Source organism: Salmo trutta, chromosome 3 (genome assembly GCF_901001165.1).
Source record: "Salmo trutta chromosome 3, fSalTru1.1, whole genome shotgun sequence".
Taxonomy (NCBI): domain Eukaryota; kingdom Metazoa; phylum Chordata; class Actinopteri; order Salmoniformes; family Salmonidae; genus Salmo; species Salmo trutta.
The window spans coordinates 34,942,545-34,959,857 of NC_042959.1; the positions used below are offsets into that span (position 1 = coordinate 34,942,545).

General features: G+C 43.0%; 1 protein-coding gene across 1 annotated transcript; it reads left to right on the plus strand.

Annotated features, from left to right (window-relative positions):
* Positions 1 to 6,895: 6,895 nt before the first annotated feature.
* Positions 6,896 to 10,482, plus strand: arsia (arylsulfatase family, member Ia). Its single transcript, XM_029732806.1, has 2 exons — positions 6,896 to 7,395; positions 8,663 to 10,482. Exons 1-2 carry the CDS (start codon positions 7,082 to 7,084, stop codon positions 10,056 to 10,058), a joined length of 1,710 nt encoding a protein of 569 aa, XP_029588666.1. The 5' UTR covers positions 6,896 to 7,081; the 3' UTR covers positions 10,059 to 10,482.
* The last annotated feature ends 6,831 nt before the right edge of the window (positions 10,483 to 17,313 follow it).

Genomic DNA, 17,313 nt, shown 5'->3' on the forward strand with positions numbered 1-17,313 from the left:
CACCACAGGAAACCCAGCACTCAGTAAGATGTGTGTCTCAAAACAAACAATACCTTACAGTGTTGGGGTGCAAATAATTGAACTAAATAGTGTGTGATAATGACATACAGGTGTGTGAACAGGTGATTAGAATTCAGGTGATTGGGATCTGGAGAGTTCAGGGGATCTACATGTTTGAGGTTGTGAGTTGGAAGCAGATGTTACAAGTTCGGTGGAAACACACCACTGCTGGGAAAATGTGCATATATTCTTTATGCAGATTTTTGAATAATCACATGAAAGTCGGCAATTTGATGGAAACCTAGCTACTGACATGAATCATGCTATATGTGGTAGCCTACTTGCCTGTTGTTTGCAAGTATTATTTATGAACCTCTATATTTGTCTCATATTTCAATATTGTGTAAGAACACAGTTTGACAGGATGAAAATATAGCAAACAAATACACAAAAATACCTCTCAGAAACCAGACACTCTATTTACTCAAGCGTCTGGGGTCGAGTAAAGTTGTTTTCGGGTGCATTGTAAGGTATCTGTCATACTGTCCTCAAACATAGTTACTCTTCGTTTTCACAAATATGGTAGAATTATCAGTGGAATTATTGTTAGCAGTTAGACGTTATTTAAAGGCCCGTGATAGAATAAGCCTTCATCATGATGTCAACCCTGACACCTCCTCCTCATCCTCACCCTGGCTCTTTGGGCCTCAGTTGTCTTTGGGTGGGGCTGGGGGGTTTGAGGACTAATGTTGATTCTGGTGATGTTGTTGTTTACTCTCAGAGCATTCCACAGCTCCCTCTGTGTGTAAGGGTGTGTGTGTGCGTGCGTGCGTGCACGTGTGTGCGTGCTGATGGGATATTGTTCCAGCATGTGGAGCGGATAACTTTCCTGGCATATTACAGTAGGAACGGTCATCGGAATTGTTAAAAGGTTTGAAAGCAATTCTAATAAATGCAACAGTTGTACAATGGATGAAGATACTTCAATCCATCAGATATTTACTGAATAATAGCACATAAAACATTGTACTGGCACAAACTAATAATGAATGGAGTTCAGGTATTTTGGTGGGAATTCAGGCATTCAATTTATTGTACAATTTCAAAAAAAATTCTTATGATGCTCTCATACATACGTTTTCTTACTATATCAGGTATTTTAAAAAATACTTTGTGATAAAATAAAGAAAATTGTATGTGCCTCATTTGCATATACACTGAGTAAAGAAAACATTAAGGACACCTGCTCTTTCCATGACATAGACTCACCAGGAGAATCCAGGTGAAAGCTATGATCCCTTATTGATGTCACTTGTTAAATCCACTTCAATCAGTGTAGATGAAGGGGAGGAGACTGGTTAAATAAGGATTTTTAAGCCTTGAGACAACTGAGACATGGATTGAGACATGGATTGTATATGTGTGCCATGAATGGGCAAGACAAAATATTTAAGGGGCTTTGAGCGGTGTATGGAAGTAGGTGCCAGGCACACAGGTTTGTGTCACACTCAACAGTTTCCCATGTGTGTCAAGAATGGTCCACCACCCAAAGGACATCCAGCCAACTTGACACAACCGTGGGAAGCATTGGTGTCAACACGGGCCAGCAACCCTGTGGAACGCTTTCGACACCTTGTAGAGTCCATTCACCGACGAATTGAGCCTGTTCTGACGGAGAGTTAGATGTGTGAAAAGGTTAGTTTGACTGTAAGCTATTGTAAGCTCTATCATACAGTATATTGTGATATGTGGTCCAATCACTTGTTCCAATCAGACTATGGCCCACAAATGCACAGCAGAACCTGAAATGATAACAGGCCAAAGAGTTCAACCTTTTTAAGAAAAAAATATTTTTTAGTTTGGCAGTGTAGATGTTGATATTGTTTTGAAGAGAGAAATGTGGGCACGTCAGCCAATGGTTAGCCCAGGGAACGTGTAAGAACCTCTACCATTAAAACACAGCACAAGAGTGGTAAAGGGTCACCAGAACAAAATGTAAGTAATCAATCCAGCAAGATTTCAGTAACAAGTGGATTTTGCACCCCTCAAACACAGAAAATAGATAGCTGTATTACAGTGTGACCCCCCACATCTTCAAACCCTCCACAGTGATCCCACAGAGACAACCACTTTCTCCATTTATCTGTCTCTCTTTCTTTCTGTATTCATCTATTTATCTGAGCCTACTCTTTCACTTTCAGTTACAGCAAAACGTACAATGTCCTCTCTCATCCCCTGATGCCTGTATAGATTCTGATTGGGTAGCAGGTCTTTGGTTTCGCTGCGGTTCGCTAAGATAACCCTCTTTACCGGCATTCCAAGCCTCTCCCAGTCCCTCTAGGAAAGTTATACATAAATAAACGAGAAAGCGTACACCTCAGGTACACCTCTCTTCATTTTTCTCTCTCTCTCTTTTCTGCTTTGACCTGCCTTAAACTCACCCTCACACCAGGCCAGCTCTGACTGCAGAGTAAAATGTATTTTCTGCTAAGTAAACTTCCCCTGCTTCAATTTCATTCCCTTTAAGGCGGTCTTACATGTCCCCTGGGCTAACCATTGGCCAACGTGCCCACATTTCTCTCTTTAAACCACTATCAACATCTACACTGCCAAACTCAAAAATAGGTTTTGATTTTCTTAAATATGTTGAACTCTTTGACCTGTTATCATTCCAGGTTCTGCTGTGCATTTGTGGGCCATAGTCTGATTGGAACAAGTGATTGGACCACATATCACAATATATGAAAGAGCTTACAATTAAACTAACCTTTTCACCCATCTAACCCTCTGTCGGTGTCTACTATACCCGTTAGTCTGTGAGCAGCACAACAGTTGCTCTCCCAGTGAATGGAACTCTGTAAAATCCGCTTCAAACCTATAGAACTGGTGAAGTGACCACAGAGCAGAACTCCAGTTTCCAAGTTTTCCTGCAGGGTGGGTGTCTGTGATTTGTAAGTGGCTCTTTCAGAAGCCTGGTAGGAGATGTTATCAGGTCGGCTGTATGTACTCTGGAACTGTGAGTCTTGCTCTTTCTCCCCCAGCTCTGCAGCCCTCGTAAAATAGCAGGGATAATGAAAGAGGGTCTGTGAGCGAAGCTGAGTGGGGAACACTGTCTGTGATTGTGTCGTGGGTTTAGGGGCCCCAGCCTAGTCACAGCTCCCCAAGAACCCCCCGGGCCCATATCATGTTTTCCTAGTGTTTGGGATTCTTAGACTGTGTCTATAATTCAGAGAAAATATTAGACTTAATTTTTAACATGAATTCATACACATGAATTACGACAGAATTACAGTGCATTCGGAAAGTATTCAGACCTAATGACTTTTTCTGCATTTTGTAATGTTACAGCCTTATTCTAAAATGGATTTAAAAATGTAAATCCTCATCAATCTTCACACAATATCCCATAATGACAAAGTGAAAACAGGTTTTTAGAATGTTTGCAAATTTATAAAAAAATTCTAAACAGAAATACCTTATTTACATAAGTGTTCAGACCCTTTGCTATGAGAGTCGAAATTGACCTCAGGTGCATCCTGTTTACATTGATCATCCTTGAGATGTTTATAGAACTTGATTGGAGTCCACCTGTGGTAAATTCAATTGATTGGACATGATTTGGATAGGCACACACCTGTCTATATAAAGCTCCCAAAGTTGACAGTGCATGTCAGAGCAAAAACCAAACTATGAGGTCGAAGGAATTGTCCGTAGAGCTCAGAGACAGGATTGTGTAGAGGCACAGATCTGGGGAAGGGGACCAAAAAATGTCTGCAGCATTGAATGTCCCCAAGAACACAATGGCATCATCATTCTTAAATGGAAGAAGTTTGGAACCATAAAGACTCTTCCTAGAGCTGGCTGCCCGTCCAAACTGAGCAATCGAGGGAGAATGGCCTTGGTCAGGGAGGTGGCCAAGAACCCAATGGACACTCTGACAGAGCTCCAGAGTTCCTCTGTGGAGATGGGAGTGCCTTCCAGAAGGACAACCATCTCTGCAGCACTCCACCAATCAGGATTTTATGGTAGAGTGGCGAACTGGAAACCACTCCTCAGTAAAAGGCACATGACAGCCTGCTTGGAGTTTACCAAAAAGCACCTAAAGGATTCTCAGACCTTGAGAAAGAAGATTATCTGGTCTGATGAAACCAAGATTGAACTCTTTGGCCTGAATGCCAAGAGTCACGTCTGGAGGAAACTTGGCACCATCCCTACAGTGAAGCACGGTGGTGGCAGTATCATGGTGTGGGGATGTTTTTCAGCGGCAGGGACTGGGAGACTCGTCAGGATTGAGGGAAATAGTCTTGATTAAAACCTGCTCCAGAGAGCTCAGGACCTCAGACTGGGGTGAAGGTTCACCTTCCAACAGGACAACAACTCCAGCCACCAAAGTCATAGACAGTTCTCTCTGCTACCACACCGCAAGCTGTACCGAAGCGCCAAGTCTAGGACCGAAAGGCTCCTGAACAGCTTCTACCCCAAGCCAAAAGACTGCTGAACAGTTAATCAAATGGCCACCCATATTTGCGTCTTTTACACCGGCTCTATGCACACTCACTGGACTCTACCCACACACACGCATACTACACTGACACTCCCAACACACACATACACACACACACACACACACACACTACATAGGCTCACACACAAAACACACACACATGCCACACTCACACGTACACACTCACACTTTCACATTAGCTACTGCTACTCTGTTTATTATATCCTTATTGCCTAGTCACTTTTACCCCTACATACAGTACATGTACATGCAGTATAATACCTCAATTACCTCAACTACCTTGTACCCTTGCACATTGACTCAGTAACAGTACTCCTTGTATATAGTCTCATTATTGTTATTTTAATGTGTTACTATTTTATTGTTTATTTGTTTTACTTTTCTTACTTTTTTAACTTAGCATTGTTGGAAAAAGGCTCGTAAGTAAGCATATTACAATGAACTCTACACCTGTTTTTCGGCGCATGTGACATTCTAATGGCCGAGAATTCTATGTTAATTTCTCTACCATAAGCCACCTCCAACATCGTTTTAGAAAATTTGTCAGAACGTCCAACCGGCCTCACAACAGTAGACCAATCATAAGCTATGGACAACGAACACGATTGCATTTTATCGATGGCAATTTGAATGCACAGAGATACCGTGACGAGATCCCGAGGCCCATTGTTGTGCCATTCATCCATCGCCATCACCTCATGTTTCAGCATGATAATGCATCGCCCCATGTCGCAAGGATCTGTACACAATTCCTGGGAGTTGAAAATGTCCCAGTTCTTCTATGACCTGCATACTCACCAGAAATGTCACCCATAGAGCCTGTTTGGGATGCTCGGGATCGACGTGTAGGATAGCGCGTTCCAGTTCCTGCCAATATCCAGCAACTTCGCACAACCATTGTAGTGGAGTGGGACAACATTCTACAGGCCACAATCAACAGCCTGATCAACTTTATGAGAAGGATATGTGTTGCGCTGCATAAGGCAAATGATGGTCACACCAGACTCTGACTGGTTTTCTGATCTATCCCACACATTTTTTAAGGTATCTGTGACCAACAGAAGCATATCTGTATCATCAGTCATGTGAAATCCATAGATTAGGGACTAATGAATTTATTTAAATTGACTGATTTCCTTATATGAACTGTAACTCAGTAAAATCTTTGAAATTGTTTTATGTTGCGTTTATATATTTGTTCAGTGTAGATCCTAAGGTTAACTTAGAAGACAAAGCACGAACAAAGAGATGCATACGAAGCCAGACGCCTAGGAAATGACAATTGATCATACAACCTTCCTCTATGGACTGGATACAGGATAAGAAAGCCATTTAATTCCATTTAGAACATCTGAAGGCATAACCTGAAACCAACCACCCTTGACCAATCAAACGATACCAAGTTTACAGTGTAACCTGACCACCAAGGCCCAGTCTCCAAAGGGGGTCACAGCATGTAAAGGCTTGTGTGGGGGATGGGACCAATGTGAATAAGACAGAATTCCTAAGAAGACCATAAAACCTTTTTGCATAGGGTAATTCAGAGTACACCCTGTACAGATACAAGTTACCACTGAGATAATACATCCATATAGATAGCATCAGAGTTATCCTCAGTGAAGAACTTTCAGATAGAATAATACTATAGTATCCATGTTTGGTATCTACCACATTGAATAGTCAGTCCTCTGAATACTGTACATTTTGGCCCCTCAGATGGGGAAGGGCTGACTAGTCCTTGGGCATTGTCCTTCGTCCATTCCTTGTCTTCCTTGACCATTTGCCATGCAACTCCAGGTAACAAAGAACACATAAATTAGGGCTGAGCCTACAATCTGCTTTATCTCCTAATGTATAGCACAAGTTGACTGCAGGTATTAACTTAAAAAGTAGCAAAAAAATGCACCTTTATTGAAACATGTCAACAACAAAAAAATTGATCCAGACCAGTCATAGACTTCCATGTTTGGACCAAATCAAGGCTGGTCTAGACCGACCAAATCTGAACCAAACATAGACTTCTATGTTTGGGCCAAATCAAGGCCAGTTTGGACCGAACCAAATCTGAACCAAAGATAGACATCTATGTTTGGGACAAATCAAAGCCGGTCCAGACCTGTACAAAAAAAAGCTACGTCCGTGGACGTTTAAATAAACCAAAAATGACCAAAAAAAGACATCCAAAAGATCTCGTGTTGGTCTGTGATTAGTGGGTTATTTTAATGAGCCGGGGGGGTGTTAATACTACCACTGGGGAAAGAGGAATGTTTTTTAAGGAGTGTTAAACAACATTTTAAGACACGTCAGCAAAAGGTATGTAGGTAGTATATATCACTGATCATTACGCACAAGGTTCGTGGGCATAATCATCATAGCGCGAGGAGAGATCAAACCTGTTCGGTACGTGCAGGCTATAAAGTGTAGTCTACTTTTGCTAGAGTGATACTGTACCTATCGTTTTAACATGCTTTTCTCGTTTATGACAACGTTATACAACGAATTAGGCATATATTTTCACTTATAGATTGCCTAAACGTTTAAAGGCGCGCAGTTACCATGGCAGTGTCAGCTCTAACCGGATTCTCCGTGGTCAGTTTGCTCAGTCTCGGCTACCTGTCGTGGGACTTAATGAGTCCGAACCAGGTGGAGAACGAGTCAGTTCCGAACTTTCGAGACCGGTCGCCGGTACCGCATCCCCCTCACATCATCTTCATCATGACGGACGACCAGGGATTCAACGATATCGGTTACCACGGCTCCGACATCCAGACACCGACGCTGGATAAACTGGCCGCGGAAGGAGTGAAGCTGGAGAACTATTACATACAGCCCATATGCACGCCATCTCGCAGTCAGCTGATCACCGGCAGGTAAGTGCATCTTTTATCTCCAGATCAGAAGTAGCCTAGAGAGTTGTTCTTTTGTAGTCAACTAATTCATGATGTATTCAGACAGAATACATCAATGCATTGTTGCAGCAGGGTAGCCTAGTGGTTAGAGCGTCGGACTAGTAACGAAATGGTTGCAAGTTCAAATCCCCGAGCTGACAAGGTACAAGTCTTTCTGCCCCTGAACAAGGCAGTTAACCCACTGTTCCTAGGCGTCATTGAAGATAAGAATTTGTTCTTAACTGACTTGCCTAGTTAAATAAAGGTAAAACTATATATATATATATTTTTACCTTTATTTAAATAGGCAAGTCAGTTAGGAACAAATTCTTTATTTAACAGAGGCCCAGCAACCACCACGCCTGTGTTCAAATGGCACGTTGTGTTAGCTAATCCAAGTTTATCATTTTAAAAGGCTAATTTATCATTAGAAAACCCTTTTGCAATTATGTTAGCACAGCTGAAAACTTTTGTGCTGATTAAAGAAGCAATAAAACTGGCCTTCTTCAGACTAGTTGAGTATCTGGAGCATCAGCATTTGTGGGTTTGATTACAGGCTTAAAATGGTATTTTGTCCCCCCACACCAAACGTGATCACCACACGCATGTTAAAATATCAAAACAAACTCTGAACCAATTACATTCATTTGGGGACAGGTCGAAAAGCATTAAACATTTTGGGAAATTAGTTAGCTAGCTTGCACTTGCTAGCTCATTTGTCTTATTTAGCTAGCTTGCTGTTGCTAGCTAATTTGTCCTGGGATATAAACATTGAGTTGTTATTTTACCTGAAATGCACAAGGTCCTCTACTCCGACAATTAATCCACACATAAAACGGTCAACCGAATCGTTTCTAGTCATCTCTCCTCCTTCCAGGCTTTTTCTTCTCTGGACTTTATATTGCGATTGGCAATTTTCATAAATTAGGTGCATTACCGCCACCGACCTCGTTCGTCTTTCAGTCACCCACGTGTGTATAACCAATGAGGAGATGGGAGAGGCAGGACTTGCAGGGCGATCTGTGTCACAAATAGAACTGACTTCTATTTTAGCCCTTGGCAACGCAGACGCTCGTTGGTGCGCGCGAGCCGTGTGGGTGCAATAATTAAATAATATAGATTTCTAAATTTATTTTGCAACGCTCGCGCACACGACGCAGGCGGTGTAGTCAGGGTATTAGGCTACTTTCATTGTTAGTCAATTACTTGAGGGACCAGACATTTTATGCCTTTGTGTCCCTCTGCCCAGGTACCAGATCCACACTGGCCTGCAGCACTCCATCATCCGACCCCGTCAGCCCAACTGCCTTCCCTTTGACCAGGTCACCCTTCCCCAGAGACTGCAGGAGGCTGGCTACTCCACCCATATGGTAGGCAAGTGGCACCTGGGCTTTTACAAGAAGGAGTGCCTGCCCACTCGCCGAGGCTTTGACTCCTACTTCGGTTCTTTGACAGGCAGCGTGGATTACTACACCTACAAGTCATGTGACGGCCCAGGGATGTGTGGTTTTGACCTCCACGAGGGGGAGACAGTGGCATGGGGTCAGGGGGGGAAGTATTCCACCCATCTGTACACCCAGAGAGTGAGGAAGATCTTAGCCGCCCACGACCCTCAGGCTCAGCCTCTGTTTATATACCTCTCCTTCCAGGCGGTGCACACACCTCTCCAGTCCCCGCGGGAGTACATCTACCCATACCGCGGCCTGGGCAATGTGGCCAGAAGGAAATATGCAGCCATGGTGTCAGCTGTAGATGAAGCGGTGAGGAATGTGACCTATGCCCTCCGCAAGTATGGCTACTACCAGAACAGCGTCATCATATTCTCCACTGACAACGGAGGCCAGCCCTTCTCCGGGGGTAGCAACTGGCCTCTGAGGGGGCGTAAGGGCACCTACTGGGAGGGGGGCGTGAGGGGGCTGGGCTTTGTCCACAGCCCCCTGCTGAGGCGCAAGAGGAGGGTGAGCAAGGCCCTAGTGCACATCACCGACTGGTACCCCACGCTGGTTGGGTTGGCTGGGGGAAACGCGTCACAGACCGAGGGGCTAGATGGGTATGACATGTGGGGGGCCATCAGTGAGGAGAAGGAGTCCCCCCGACTGGAGATCCTCCATAACATCGACCCTCTCTACAACCCGGCCCGGAGCGGCTCCCTGCAGAGTGGCTATGGCATCTGGAACACAGCCATCCAGGCCTCCATCCGCGCAGGCGACTGGAAGCTCCTGACCGGAGACCCCGGATACGGAGACTGGACCCCGCCCCAGATGCTCCCCGGCTTTCCCGGCGGCTGGTGGAACCTGGAACGCCACCTGGAACCTCAGAAGTCAGTATGGCTCTTTAACATCAGCGGAGACCCATACGAACGCTACGACCTGGCCGAGCAGCGACCGGATGTGGTCAAAGAGCTCCTGGCGCGGTTGGTGTTCTACAACCGGACTTCTGTCCCAGTGCGGTACCCCTCTGAGGACCCCAGGGGCGACCCAGACCTGAACGAGGGTGCGTGGGGACCGTGGGTGGGGGACGAGGAGGAGGACCACTGGAACGGGGTTTACCACAAAAAGACCAAGGACAGGAAGAAGTACAAGCTGTCCAAAACCAAATCCTTCTTCAGGAGACTTAACACTAGAATCATGTCTAACCGGATATAGGAGCTGCTTTAGTCTTAAGCCTCCCTATAGAGATGATGTGGAACCAGACTTTTAAAGCAATTACTTGTTTACACTCCACAAGCTGTATGTTTCTGTAAGTCTTTTGTAAACAGTGGCTATATGATTTGTGATCACAATAAGGTTGACTATGGAATTTTGAGTTGAGTTGAGTCCAACTACGCACACCTGTGACAGTAGCTCTTGCTGTATGTTTTCTGCTGATAAAATGAAGGTTCAGCAACAAATAGACTTATGGATGATTTATCTATTCTCCATTATACTGTAGGATAGTTGTTGATATTCAAGATAACCCATGTTTGAATGGGTTATGTCAGAGACACTGTATAATTTTCTGTTTCTGTTGGAGAATCCCTTGAGTGATTCATTTGAATATGAATAAATATGAAAAAGTTCAAGATTTCCACTCTTCTTCGAATGCCTTTTCTGAGGTTGATCCAGTAGGTCAGACCAATGCCCCCTCATATCATCACATTACACTTTGTAGACTAGACACGTCAATGTGATTATTGAGGTAACATTGCCCTCTGATGGAAGTTAGGAAAAGCTCAGTCTTTATGCCAGCATACTAGAACCTGTAGCCTCTTCACTCATTTCTCTTTAAACAAATGACAGTCGATTATAAGTAAAGAGAACCAACTTTAACCTATACCTAGTCTTATGGAAATGACAGGAGGTGCCGATTCTGAAGGTACCAGATTACGGTTAGATCGGGCGAAATGTGGAAACTGTACCATGCACTAGGGGCAATGTGAGTGCCTAGTACCTTTTAGTGGGCTTGTGGCTTGCTAGGCCATTGTGGATGAGGCATGAGGGATGGGGGATGGGCGTTTAAGCTGCAGGTTCCAGCTCCGAGGGTCACGTTGTCATGACGTGGCCCTTTCTGGGTATAGATCATGGCTTCCCACTCTCTCCTACACCCAGGTTCCATTATCTCACGTCGTAAATTCCTGGCGGAGACTCTCTCCCCCTGGCCATGCAGAAAGATAGACACAGAGAGAACAAAGGATTTCACGTGGCGCACTCCTAAATCCCCAAAATGGGAATTTGAAACAAAATGTCCACTTGTGAGAAGGTAGGAATGGTCCGTGGACACTTAAGGGATGGGTATGACGAGTGTGTTTCATTTGGTGACCTCAGAGAGGACAGGAAACACACATACAGTTGAAGTCAGAAGTTTACATACACTTAGGTTGGAGTCATTAAACGTTTTTTTCAACCACTCCACAAATTTCTTGTTAACAAACTATAGTTTTGGCAAGTCGGTTAGAACATCTACTTTGTGCATGACACAAGTAATTTTTACAACAATTGTTTACAGACAGATTATTTCACTTATAATTCACTGTTTCACAATTCCAGTGGGTCAGAAGTTTACATACGCTAAGTTGACTGTGCCTTTAAAATTCCAGAAAATGATGTCATGGCTTTAGAAGCTTCTGATAGGCTAATTGACATCATCTGAGTCAATTGGAGGGTGTACCTGTTGATGCATTTCAAGGCCTACCTTCAAACTCAGTGCCTCTTTGCTTGACATCATGGGAAAATCAAAAGAAATCAGCCACGACCTCTGAAAAAATTGTAGACGTCCACAAGTCTGGTTCATCCTTGGGAGAAATTTCCAAATGCCTGAAGGTACCACGTTCATCTTTACAAACAATAGTACACAAGTATAAACAACATGGGACAACACAGCCCTCATTCTGCTCAGTAAGGAGATGCATTCTGTCTCCTAGAGATGAACGTACTTTGGTGCGAAAAGTGCAAATCAATCCCAGAACAACAGCAAAGGACCTTGTGAAGATGCTGGAGTAAACATGGACAAAAGTATCTATATCCACAGAAAAAGGAGTCCTATATCCATGGGCGGAAATCCCAGGGGGGACGGGGGGGACACGACCCCCCCATCCTGGGAAAAATATGATATGTCCCCTGATATGTCCCCCCCCAATATATCACTGAAAACATAACTGTAATTTCAAAAATATTAATAATACGCAATGAAAGCACTTGTGCTGATTATAGACACTTAATAGCGCGTTTTTAAAAAGATTGCGACCTCCCCACCCTTTGCCTCACAATGGTTTGATCCACTGCCTCCCACCCCCCAGCCCTCAGCAGTGGTCACATGATGCAGGTACTGTGCATGTGTGGGAATCTGACATTGTCTGTCATTGGTGGCTGACCTCCAGTAAGTAGTTCAAACAAAGGATATGTTAGACATTTCTTTACTTCTACCACTCAATACAATAAAACAAATCTATAACCGTCACCATTCTTCATTTTCGCTGCATTAAATTACAGGTCACTCTCTATGTTAGCTAGCGGTTAGTTGATGTTTGCTAACTAGCTACAGTAACATCAACCAGTGTTTGTAGCTATTTGAATTTGAGTCAATGAGAGAAGCTACAATGCAATGTAGTGTTCCTTAGCTGGCACGGTAACAGAGGGTTCGTGTCTACCGTCTGAAAGGCACCCAATGCACGTAACAAACGTGAAGTTAATCCATAGCGATGTTGTTTTATGTTGGCAGGGTTCACATACACAATAGCTGAATTTGCAGAGCTAGCAAGCAAACTAAAGCAAACATTAACTATCAAAATAGCTAGTACCTATTCCATTTATGTGGCGTCGTCAAATATGGAATCTTTGCTATTGTCAGTTTATTCCAAGGTCAGCATGCAGCTGTAGTGCTTCGAAGTCCCTGTGATTAGGTTGAACTCCAAACTGAACAGAACTACACTCTCTTCTACCGTTGTCTTAAGTATCTTTAATGGTCTGTTGCAAAAGCTAAATTGTCGCTAGGGGACTTTGAAGCACCTGTGTGCCAATCTTGGAGTAAACTGATGATGGCAAAGATTATAGCAAACACCACATAAATGGAAATGGTGCTCGCTAGCTCTGCAAATTCAGCTATAGTTGGAAGCCAGCCAATAGAAAACATAAACTATATTACAATTACAAAAGGTTGCAGCATACGTTGTGTAAATGATGAACTCACAGCTGTCAACCCTTGTCACTGCAATCCGTTACACGTTTGCTAGCTACCTTTTAGATAGAAGCCCATATAGAATGATAGAAGATAATAGATGATAGAAGCCCATCTCCTACTGTAAATAACCTGCACACTGTGTGTGTGTGTGTGTGTGTGTGTGTGTGTGTGTGTATAGCCAGCCAGGTAGAAAAATGGCGGACATCAGAGTATTTTTCAGTACACCAAAACGCAAAGTAAGAACCATAGTAGCCTTAGTTGATAAAATGTTCATAAGAAAGAAGTGAAACGCTAATGGAAATGTTTCAACATGATGTCATTAGGCAGAACAGGCAACATATGGCACACAGACAGCAGAGCTGGGGACAGTTGGGCAGGGACAAACTGGCAGAGACAGGGAGACCCAGGTAAGTTTTTTGAGTCTTTGTTTGGCAACATTATGAAAGGTTCTCTCTTTTTTTAGACTTGTAAAATAGGGACATAATTGGAAAATGCTTTGGATACCCCCACTCCCAACTTAAACTGGTGACTGAACTAAGATTTGTTTAAGGCAATGATATTGCTGTTGTGATTAATTGTGTTGTTTTGGGTACCGGTAGTTAGGAGTACGGCAAACACCTTGTTTCTTTTCTTGGAGACAGACTGTGTCAGTGAGGGTGGTGAAAGGGAAAGAGCCAGGGAGAGAGACTTCAGAGGACAGTGTCACAGCCACGGCAGGACCAGGTGTCAACTTTGTTGCCAGCAGCATCAGTATAGGGGACAGTGGCACATCATTGTCCAGTTACCTCAGTGATGGTACAAAACCATATCAGCCACACCCACAATTTATAGAACCACAAACTCTTGCCAACAGAGTGTTGACGTTTCAAGAGAGATGGTTTAGCGATTTCCCCTGGCTACATTATAATCCATCAGTAAAAAGAGTGTTGTGTTTTCACTGTAGTCAAGGGTTTTCAAGCCAGCCATCTTTTGGCCAAAGAGTGGATGCTGCCTTCATTAGTGCAGGATTTAGGAACTGGAGAAAAGCCATTGAAAAATTCACAGCACATCAAAACTGCCAAACCCACCACCAGTTGAGACACACCATTGAGACACACTCAAGACAATTTGATGGCAAAGCAGTGGATCATTATAGGGCAGAATTTTTTTAAGTGTTGGATGGTGTGGAGGTTTAGTTTGGCGATCGTTTTGATCAGGACAGTCTTAACGTCCAGCAAAAGTTGGAAAGAGTGCTTCTCACGGGGGAGTTGGGTGAGTCTCTAGATCAGTACCCTGAGCTGGAAATAGATTCTCTATCAGTGCAGTTGCCTCTCTTTCGCAACAAATACCCCTGTAGCAGTAGTGGAGAGGCAGCAGAGGTCCTCAGGAGGCTTCCAGTGGAGGTGCGGGGGTTGGTTGACCAAGTTGAGGTGCTGATCAGAATTTTGTCTGTAATGTACATAAAGACAGGCTGGACAGTCTCGAGGGAAAATATCTGCCAGCAATTTGTTGGATCCATTGAAACCCGCAAATATATGTTTGGTTCTTTTGTTCAGTAGTGTGTATAGCAGTGGTTCTCAACCTTTTTTGTGTACTGGAACCCCTGCATATTTTGAGGCAAAGCGGGCAAGGTTTTGAACTGTCCTCAGGGACCTCCACCCCCTCTATATTATATGTAAAGTTACTGGAATCCTTGTGGTGCTGAATACGTTCATTACACTTTTTATTTCACGGACCCCTTGCAATTACACCCCTGTTTGAGAACCCTTGGTGTATAGTATGATATTTGTTATTTTGTTTAGTCGTTTGTAGTTCATGGCAGTACACTTACTAATTATTTATTTTGTTATTTTATTTAAAATTGCATACTTTGTGTGTCATACTTGTCCATTGCTGCTGTTTGAAGAGATGAGAGACTGACTGAATAATAAATTAGTATTTTTGAAGGATATTTTGGTTGATTTATTTGGGTTACTCATTGAAGTAGTTATTTCGCTTTTAGAACTGTACTTATTTTTAGCTTTTTGTTCTTGTAAAGCTATTGTAGTACACTCAGGCTAGTGGCACATATTTAATGACTATATAAATGTAGCAGAAAAAGTAAAATAAAAAGGTAAATTCAATACGGAGACCAACTTTGTGATGGTTTTCAATGGAGATTCTTTTTGATGAGATCACACCATGTTCATTGTATTCACGAAAACTGCACCCATACACAGTGTACAGTACCATTGCCACCTACTGGCCTTTCTTGGCATTGCTGGTTGTAAATACAAATACCTGCAAACATACTGGACTGACTGATAAGGAACACTGCTACAACTATTACTATTAGTAGTATTATAATGATTTAAACATTTGAACAAGTTGGGATAACCCTTCAGTTCATTACTGTACCTATCAGTTGTAGTAATTATGGTTCCTCAATATACATTTAACATATTACAACGTAGGCTATGTGTTACAGCACTACTTTTGGTGTCCCACTCAGGAATTGCTCTTGAGAAAACTTTAGGTAATTGTCCCCTCCAAAGATGATATCAGATTTTCGCCCCTGCCTATATCGACTTCACCTGAAAGGCCGCTCAGCAAGGAAGACGCCACTGCTCCAAAACCAACACAAAAAAGCCAGACTACGGTTTGCAACTGCACATGGGGGCAAAGATTGTACTTTTTGGAGAAATGTCCTCTGGTCTGATGAAACAAAAATAGAACTGTTTGGCCATAACGACCATCGTTATGTTTGGAGGAAAAAGGGGGAGGCTTGCAAGCCGAAGAACACCATCCCAACCATGAAGCACGGGGGTGGCAGCATCATGTTGTGGGAGTGCTTTGCTGCAGGAGGGACTGGTGCACTTCACAAAATAGATGGCATCATGAGGCAGGAAAATTATGTGGTATATTGAAGCAACATCTCAAGACAACAGTCAGGAAGTTAAAGCTTGGTCGCAAATGGGTCTTCCAAACGGACAATGACCCCATGCATACTTCCAAAGTTGTGGCAAAATGCCTTAAGGACAACAAAGTCAAGGTATTGGAGTGGCCATCACAAAGCCCTGACCTCAACCCTATAGAAAATTTGGAAAAATGTGTTTGAGCAAGGAGGCCTACAAACCTGACTCAGTTACACCAGCTCTGTCAGGAGGAATGGGCCAAAATTTACCCAACTTATTGTGGGAAGCTTGTGGAAGGCTACCCGAAACGTTTGACCCAAGTTAAACAATTTAAAGGCAATGTTACCAAATACTAATTGAGTGTATGTAAACTTCTGACCCACTGGGAATGTGATGAAAGAAATAAAAGCTGAAATAAATCATTTTCTCTACTATTTTTCTGACATTTAATATTCTTAAAATAAAGTGGTGATCCTAACTGAGCTAAGACAGGGAATTTTTACTACGATTAAGTGTCAGGAATTGTGAAAAACTGAGTTTAAATGTATTTGGCTAAGGTGTATGTAAACTTCTGATTTCAATTGTAACTATGTCTCTGAATGTGTATGGGGTTTGCATCTAATTCTTGTATAAAATGAATGAGTAAAGATGAAACTATTTGTGAAATTATGTAATGTGATGTTAAACCTTTAATGTGAGAGAATTGTATTCCCTTTAAACTTTAACTTAGTCATTGGCCCGCCCCCGTGAGCACAGACATGATCAGGCGTCATATAACCACATTTTCTATTGTTACGAATAAAACCCCCTCCTGAGGAAATCCTCTTCAGACAACGCATACCTCGATGTAAGCTGAGGTGGCACAGGTTTGAGTACCAAGACTAAGCATACCCACAGTGTGAGCTGTGATTGCGAATAGTTATTGAATTCCTAACCATACCACATGGAGCATTGGCTACACGGCTGGAAATGGTTAAACTCGGAGACTATCGATCCCTACAGAATAAGAGCAAATCTTAGATACTAATTACTAGTCTGCAGCTAGAAATGATGTAAACCTGGGATGCGAAGAACTACAACCCCGAAACACCTATCTATGAGAACATTTCTGAATGGTACTCTGAAGTATCCATTCTAACCACAAAAGACTTTGCTCTTCAGGGAAGCAGAGAGAGAGAGAGAGAGAGAGAGAGAGAGAGAGAGAAAGAGACGTGGATGAACTGACTCTCCAGCAGACGGACCGGATTCCAACAGAAAAGATCATGACACATGGGCATAAATATATTGATTGATTGCAATTATCCCAGAATGAGTGAGCATTCATGTGCAAAGGATTAGCGTTTCAATTAATATAATTATAGTAGTACTGTGC

Bases quoted from the DNA above. Each gene is read 5' to 3' on its own strand.
- arsia (XM_029732806.1), top strand. From the start codon at position 7,082: ATGGCAGTGTCAGCTCTAACCGGATTCTCCGTGGTCAGTTTGCTCAGT. The intron at 7,396-8,662 runs GTAAGTGCATCT...CCCTCTGCCCAG, and splicing joins AGTCAGCTGATCACCGGCAG to GTACCAGATCCACACTGGCC.